The following is an 8,149-nucleotide window of genomic DNA, read 5'->3' on the forward strand; positions in this document are numbered from 1 at the left end:
CTCATGATAGCAAATTATTTCTTCAATGGGAGGCGACGTTTCTATTAACAGCGAGCAGTTTGTGGTGACTTTTGTTAAATTTGAAGCTCTCCAATTCTTGTATGTGTTGTGACTTGTGAGTATTAATGGGGTGTGCACAGGCGCACGTGTGTGTGTGTGTGTGTGTGTGTGTGTGTGTGTGTGTGTGTGTGTGTGTGTGTCTAAGAAAAGGGAGTGAGGTTTGTGTGAAGAGCTTGATTAATTGCAACTTGACAGCCCTAGCTGTGATGTTGGCCTTACAGCCACCTTAATTGGCCATGTTACTTAGTTTAGGCCGTTGACCTAAGAATGTCAAACCTTGAATAACAACTACTTACCGTTACGATGTTGACCTTAATTAGTACGGACAGTTTGACCTTGACAATGTCAAAGAAATATAGTACTCACCCTTAGGCTGTATGCATGCATGCAAGACTGGGGTTGACTTTCAGGAGCAATATGAATATGCAACTGGGACGGCACCAGGCATGACATGGTTGCTTTGACCTTGACATGCACATATGCAGGCATGCACCTCTCCCAACTAATCTCAATCATGCATGGGAATGCTTCCATCACCAAGGAGGAGAGCTGGAATGGAAAATGACAACCAAAACTGATGATGGAGATGTCAACTCCCAATCTTATAAGCAACTAATGATAGTATACTTTAGATCAATGTCAAGTTGCTAACCCACCTCGGCCCCTATCATTCCACGGAACAAATACAGCACTGAGCCACTGACTCTCGAATAAAAGGAGTTGCCACTATGCACGCCCAGATGTTAGTCTAGAATCTTCCCTTTTTATTTCCTGAAACAGCAGCTCTAACAAATTGCATTCTAGAAAAGATGTAACTTGGTATTTTTTTTCTCAAACTAAGTTTCTCTATTTTCTCATTAATCCAAATATATACTTCGGAGTTTTTGTTACAGAAACACTAAAAACCTGACGTTGAATTTTTAGGCATGGCAAATCTGACATTTTTATGGCAATTTATATTGGCGTGATGATGGTAATTTTAGTTTGCAAACACGACAATTTTCTGATTAAAAAATGAACTATAGCGGATTTGCCATGCTCGGTAACTAAATTTGCCATCCTCGAATAACATAATTAGCCATGAAAACCGTTTGATGTTTCATTGTCAAAAATTTGACGTCAGATTTGTAGTGGAGTCCTTTCATTAAGATTTACAAGGCACAATTCGTTTATTATAAGTCAAACTGTTTTATGAAGTATATTTTCATGTTATCAACCTGTTTGGATTTTGCCGAGGGACGCCCTACTAAATCGTTGCCGAGCCAAATTATTGGCGAAAGAAATGACCCTCACAGGCTCGCCAACGCCGAGACGAAAATCGTGAAATTTTGGCAAGGCAGTAGCCAGTTGCCATCCAAACAACCCCTATATATCTTTGAAGTTGCGGATATGGATACTTTTTTTGATAAATTTGGTCAAACTTAAGGACAAACAGAATGTGCCTTGTAAACCCGTCTGGAGGAGGAAGTAATACAAGAAGCCAGTCTGCATTTGGAGATGCACTTGATTGGTCAAGGAAAGTGATTCAGTTAAGAATGCTTCCAAAAAAAAGAGCTGCAAGTGCGGCAGCAAGTGAGTGAGATTCTTGATAACTCAGCTGAGTGGAGGCCGAAAATTAATCTCGGATTACGATGGAGACGACCAAGTAAATATTCCAAGCCATGGACTGAATTTGTTTTGACAACATCTCTCTATATTACAGCAAGAGCCTGTTACATTGGCCACCCCAATTAACCGCGGGGTTAATTCTCGGGGTAAAAACCTCAAAACTCTCGAGTCACACGCTCGATCTCGATCATTCTGGTTATCTAGAACAAAAAGGAAGTGAAAATGAAGCAGAGTCCATCGATCGGTCAGCTTGTGTACGAACAACAAGCTGATCACTCTCTGCGTCGTCGCTGCGAGTCATCGAGAGCTTGACCGTAGCAGTAGTTACTGCCATTGTTGAGCTCGTGCTCGAGCTCCGGGTGGACCGTCAATGGCGATTAAGCTGTGGCGTGACAGCTAGTTCGGGGAGCGTTCTTCGTGCGGATTGTTTCTTGTGTTTGGTATGTACGTATGTAGGGAGGGTGTTTGTATTAGCTAGACGACGGCGGTGGCGGGTCTGCCGGCGAAGACGGAGGCATTGCCGGCCGCGGAGGCGAAGACGGAGGCCTTGCCGGCTGCGGCGACCATGCTGCATTCTTGGTCCTCGAGCAGGAACGACCGGACGGCGTCGATGCAGGGCGCGGCGACGAGCCGCTGCCACGCCTCGTCGGCGGCGGTGCCGCTCTTGAGGAACACCTCGGTGGCGTCGACGCGGCGGACGCGCCACATACGGGCCAGCCGCTGGATCTTGCCGCGCTGGCGGCACGCGAGGCGCGACGTGTTGGCCTTGATCTCGTCGACGGCGGCGGCGAGCATGCTTGCGCGCTCGTCCTCGCCGGCGCCGGTGGAGCGGAGGTAGGCGTCGAGCTCGGGGACGCCGATGGCGCGCCAGACGCCGCGGGAGTAGTCTGTGCGGCGCGGGTCGAAGGCGGCGGCCACCTCGTCGACGAGGCCGCGGCGGCACATGTCGTCGACGCGGCGCGCCACGAAGTCGCGCAGCACGGGGAGCTGCACGTCCACCCACAGGAAGCAGCAGTCGTAGCGCTCCCGGAAGGCGCGGCGGTCGCCCTCCACGAGCTCCTCCACGTACGAGTTGGAGCCGCCGGCGACGACGGGGACGTACCCGCGCGCCGCGGCGTCGCGCGCGACGCTCGCGGCCTCTCGGCGGAAGTCGGCGGCGGAGAAGTCCTGGTCGGGGTCCTGGACGAGGCCGAGCAGGTGGTGCGGCACGCCGGCGCACTCGCCGGGGGAGACCTTGTTGGTGGCGACGTCGAGGCCTTGGTAGACCTGCATCTTGTCGGAGTTGATCACCTCGCCGCCGAAGCGGAGCGCGAGGTCGATGGCGAGGCGGGACTTGCCGGTGCCGGTGGCGCCCATGACGACGACGGCCTTGTGCTTGGCGGCGGCGTGGCGGACCACGAGCGGCGGCGGCGGGCGCGGCGCGTCGGCGTGGGCGCGGTCCGGGAGCGCGATCATGGGCGGCGGCATCGTGAGCGTGGTCAGCCTCGGGAAGGCCAGGGCCGGCGGCGGCGCCACGGAGATCATCGGCATGGTGGGTTCACGCGAAGCCTGGTCGCTCGCTACACCGGCGATCGCTCGCTCGCTCGCTGGCTGAGAGAGTGCGGTGGTCTCTGGTTTTGGAATGCTGCTCTGTGGTGTGGTGTGCGGGTGTGAGCAGGGGAGGCGCTCGTATTTATAGGGTGGTTAGGGAGACGAGTTAGTTACTGGCATGTCACTAAGAGCATCTCCAACAGCCGCGCAACGCGCGGCGCGCTAAAAGTCAGGATACAGCGTTGGATGAGCCAGGTTTTGCGCGCGGCGGCGCGCTGGCTTCAACGGCCGCCGTAAAATAAAGCGCGCCCAAGCCGCTCCAGCAAGCGCGCTATATTTTGTACATAGTTCAAGTCTTCTCCTACAATACATAGTCATAGTACATAGTTTTACGATACAACCGCGTACATAGTTCTAGTCATCTCCTACAATACATACTCTCACATAGAACTACTACTCGTCATTCTCCGACTCGGACTCTGTCTCGGTGATGTCCTCCTCAGACGTTTGAGCATAGGCGTCAAGGAACCGATCGTCGCGGGAGTCCCGGGACGACGCATCTCCTAGCGCCATGTTGTATTTAGCGACCGCCTTCCGCGTTTGCTTGTCCTCGCGATAGGCGGCTCGCTCCTTCCTCCCCGCCCTCCTCTCGGCGAAGAACTGCTCCTCGTTGATGATATCTTGCGGGAAGCGTTGCCTCCACAGCGCCATGGCTTCCTTGTCCATCTCGGCCAGGCTGAGACGGCGCACCCGCCTCCCGTTTTTGTGCCGATCCTCGTCGGTGATAAGCCGCGAGAAAGGAGCCAACTCCTGTGCCCGCTCTGGCGTCGCCACGTCGGTGAAGTTCATGCCCCAACGGGACCGCCGGAGGCGCCACGCCGCAGCGTTGTACGCGCGGGCGCCGTCCTGGGCGGTGTCGAAGGTTCCGAGGCCGAGGCGCACGCCGCCGCCCAACCGGATTGAGGCGGAGTAGGTGCCGAACGGACGCACGCGGACGCCGCGGAAGCCCGAACCTCCCCGGCGGCGAGGCGGCATGGTGGCGCGGTGGTGTCGTGTCGGCAGCGAGGAAAGAAAGCACTAGAGCGAGCGAGAGAGGGCGGCAGAGGCGCTGCAATTTATAGGCGCGCCGGACGCGGGGCGCCAAATCTAGCGTGCGAGCTGTCGCCTTTTCCCCCGCGCGCGCAGACGATTCCCGCGCGCGCTAGTTTCCCGCCACCGCTGGAGCGCACGAAAACTTCCCGCGCGCTAAAAGCCCAGTTTACCGCGCGCGCGTGCCTTTTGACGCGGCTGTTGGAGATGCTCTAAGCTGCAGAGGAGCCTGCGCTAAAGGCAAAATGAAGGGGGGCCTAATGGCGGATGGATTAGTTTATGGTGGAGGGGTCACTCGTGGACTCGTGCGCTCTGGAGGATGCGGCGACTAGTGGGAGAGTAGTGCTGGATGCGGCGAATCAACGGCAAGAGAAACTTACTGGGTCGTCTGTACTTGTGTGCTCACGGTCCGATCAGACATGAGACTCATCTCAGGCTCTGATGGTTGATGCCTCTTTTGTTTCCAAACAGTCCGTACAATTTGCAGTTGAACGTCTAAACAAAATAATACGTACTGCGGTATGTTTACATCTATATAAGTTGACCGAGCCGCCGCCGCCGCTTCAATGGTGTTTTGAAGGTACACGGTCGGCATCGAGCTTCGCTCGCAACACGCACGCTATAGGTGCGGCCGTGCGGGAAGAAGACGGCGTTGACTTCCCCAAGGCCCGGTGTGTAAGTTTTAGTTTTGATCTGGATGGCATTTTAAGGGCTAGTCGATCTTTGCCCTGTTCGCAAAAGAATAAAAAGACGGAGCTTTCCTTATCTCTAAATCGAATGTGATGGGAAAGTGCAATGTGTTTGGCTAGGTATTTGATCGTTTAAACTTTTGTTGTTATGCAATTGCATTTTTTTTTCGAAAGTGTCCTTTTGCTCCCGCTCCCGAGTTCAAATGAACTCGGTGAATAGTGAAATAAAAAACATCTTTTTTTGTGACAAACATTGACAAAAGTTTGAAGTGCTTGTAAAAATTCGTCATGGAATCATATTTCTGTAAGGCATGGCAAAAAAAATAATCAATGCTTCAAAATGCTTTTGAAAGTAGCATCTTCAGAGTACCGATTTTTTTTTTGCCACGCCTTCCAAGAATGTGGTTCCATGACGAATTTTTGCAAGCATTTTCAACTTTTGTCAATGTTTGTCAAAAAAATCAGATTTTATTAAAAAAATTGATTTTAATGTTCACCCAAGCTCATTTAGAGCTCAGGCTCAAAAACTCTGCGTCCGTTTTTGTGGTACAACTGCACTATTCTCTTCTTTACAAAAACCTAAATTTGAACATTCTTATGTACTTTTGGGGTTTGTATGCATGTAATTAGGTATTATATTAGATAATTATTTTTTACCTAGCGGTAATATAGAAATGTGCTTACTGTTAATGGAAAAGAAGGAATGAGGGAATCCACTATGATTTAGCAATTTTAGGCAATTGTTGTTTACTTTATAGTTTTGTTAAAACGCATCTAGATGTACCATAAATATTACACATCTAAGTTCTATGTCATTGATCTTATACAGAGATTCATGTGGATATTTTTGTTTTCCTTTTCCTTTTTTTTATGCTTGATTGATCCCGTAGATGTATTTCCTCAAGACATGTGACATGACGTACTTCCACACGGAAACATATCCTGGGAAGTACTGCTCTTTGACGTGGGGTCACTGACATGAGGTCCACGTGTCAGGAACCCATGTTAGGGGCATTATCGTAAAGAAGCCTTGTCCATTCCACACACACGGGTATCCGGTCAACACAAGAACGAAAAAATCTCCAAAAAAATGGGTACGTAGGAAAATTTTCTATTTTCTATTGAATAAAAATGTTGACAACCAGAAAAAAAATTCAAAACATGAGAAAAAAACAAACTATTATTTTAGATAAGTTTCTTTACCACACTACACTCGTAGATGCTCACATACACACACATACGTTCACCCTTATGAATGGACACACACACACCCTACCCTGATGAGCATTTCTGAGATACAGAGCGGGCACATCTTGAGATTAATCGGTGTCACCACAGACACCTCGTAGTCAACGGGAGGATCTCCTCCTACTAAATGAATATAGTTAGAAGGCCGAAACTAAATACAAGAAAATGCTACACTACATGAATCAGACACTTTGCCGTCTGCCATGGCTGACGGCAAAGGCATGCCTCGCCGACGGCAAAGGCCTTTGCCGTCAGCCAGCAGACGACAACAGATCCGGCTGAATAAGCTACGACAAAGGCCTCTTTGCCGTCTAAAATGGTCTTTGCCGTCCGCCAGCAGACGGCAAAGAGTCTGGACGACACATGTGGCAGGTTAGGTCCGTTAGGGGGTTAACGGCATGATTTGTCATCCGCTGACAGACGACAAAGTCCTTTGCATCTTTGCCGTCTGCCAGTGGACGGCAAAGTGCCCATATAGGCCAGCCCAGGTAGCTGCCACGTGGCATGCTAGGTCGGAGTCGGGGTCGGGGGTGCCGTGTCGGGGTCGGGGTGCTGTGTCTGGCTCGCGGTGTCGGTTGTCGAGGCGGGGTCGGGGTGTCGTGTCGGGGTCGGGGCGTCGGGGTCAGGGGGTCGGGGCGGCGACCCTTTTCCCCTCGATCCTAGACCCCTCGACACCTCGATCCTCGACCCCTAGACCCTCGACTTCTTTTCCCCTCGATCCTCGACCCCTCGACCCCTTTTCCCCTTTTCCCCTCGACCCCTCGACACCCCGATCCTCGACCCCTAGACCCTCGACTCCTTTTCCCCTCGACCCCTTGACACCTCGATCCTCGACCCCTAGACCCTCGACTCCTTTTCCCCTTGATCCTCGAGCCCTCTTTTCCCTCAGCGACCCTCTTTTTCAACTTTTCCTACTTCTTTTTTTATCTTCTACTTCTACTTATTTTTTTTCATACTTCTTTTTCTTCTTCTTCCTTCTTTTCCTTCTTTCTCTTGTCTTCTTTTTCTTCTTCATTTTCCTTATTTTCCTTCTTCCTCTTGTCTTCTTTTTCTTCTTCAATCAACTAATTAACCTAAATCAACTAAAATCTACTAACCTAAAATAAACTAAAATCTACTAACCTATGTCGGTGTCAAAACCGGCCGATCTCGGGTAGGGGGTCCCGAACTGTGCGTCTAAGGATCGAGGGTAATAGGAGAAAAAGGGGACACGATGTTTAGCCAGGTTCGGGCCCTCTTGATGGAGGTAATACCCTACTTCCTGCTTGATTGACTTTGATGAGTATAGGGATTACAAGAGTTGATCTACCTTGAGATTGTAATGGCTAAACTCTAGATGTCTAGCCTATATGATTTGTGTTCTCTACGGACTATACCCTTCGGTTTATATAGACACCGGAGGGGCCTAGGGTTGTACAGAGTCGGTTTACAGAGAAAGGAAACTACACATCCGGACACCAAGCTTGCCATCCAGGCAAAGGAGAGTCCCATCCGGACACGGGGGAAGGTCTTCCGCCTTATATCTTCATGGCCCATCAGTCCAGCCCATACCAAATAGCCCGGACGCCCGAGGACCCCTTAGTCCAGGACTCCCTCAGTAGCCCCTGAACCAGTCTTCAATGACGATGTGTTCGGCACGCAGATTGTCTTCGGCATTGCAAGGCGGGTTCCTTCTCCGCATACAAAGCAGTCTTCTGAGCAAGAGAACTATATCAGGCTCTGTATAATAGTTAGAACCCTCAACTGCAAGGGCAAAATACTTAAACAAAACAAGTCATGTCCACCGACAGCTTTTTTCGGCGAAACGTTACGTCTGGCCTTTTTATTATTTCGAACTGTTTTTGGCCTCCCGCTTCACATTTCGAGGCGCGACCTCCATTGACACGTCTCGTCAAAGCAGAGATCGTGTCCCCTTATTGCGGGAT

The 8,149-nt window shown here is 50.8% G+C and overlaps 2 protein-coding genes across 2 annotated transcripts; both read right to left on the reverse strand.

The window, feature by feature from the left end:
• Positions 1-1,731: 1,731 nt before the first annotated feature.
• On the reverse strand, positions 1,732-3,307 carry LOC109784495 (adenylate isopentenyltransferase 5, chloroplastic). The gene has a single exon (XM_020343092.4). The coding sequence runs from the start codon at positions 3,196-3,198 to the stop codon at positions 2,143-2,145; it is 1,056 nt and encodes a 351-aa protein (XP_020198681.1). The 5' UTR covers positions 3,199-3,307; the 3' UTR covers positions 1,732-2,142.
• Positions 3,308-3,651: 344 nt separating this feature from the next.
• LOC109784494 (uncharacterized) lies at positions 3,652-4,233 on the reverse strand. The gene has a single exon (XM_020343091.1). The coding sequence runs from the start codon at positions 4,231-4,233 to the stop codon at positions 3,652-3,654; it is 582 nt and encodes a 193-aa protein (XP_020198680.1).
• Positions 4,234-8,149: the final 3,916 nt, after the last annotated feature.

Source organism: Aegilops tauschii, chromosome 5 (genome assembly GCF_002575655.3).
Source record: "Aegilops tauschii subsp. strangulata cultivar AL8/78 chromosome 5, Aet v6.0, whole genome shotgun sequence".
NCBI lineage: Eukaryota > Viridiplantae > Streptophyta > Magnoliopsida > Poales > Poaceae > Aegilops > Aegilops tauschii.

Excerpts from the sequence above, each read along its gene's own strand:
- LOC109784495 (XM_020343092.4), bottom strand. The coding sequence starts at position 3,198 with ATGCCGATGATCTCCGTGGCGCCGCCGCCGGCCCTGGCCTTCCCGAGG.
- LOC109784494 (XM_020343091.1), bottom strand. The coding sequence starts at position 4,233 with ATGCCGCCTCGCCGCCGGGGAGGTTCGGGCTTCCGCGGCGTCCGCGTG.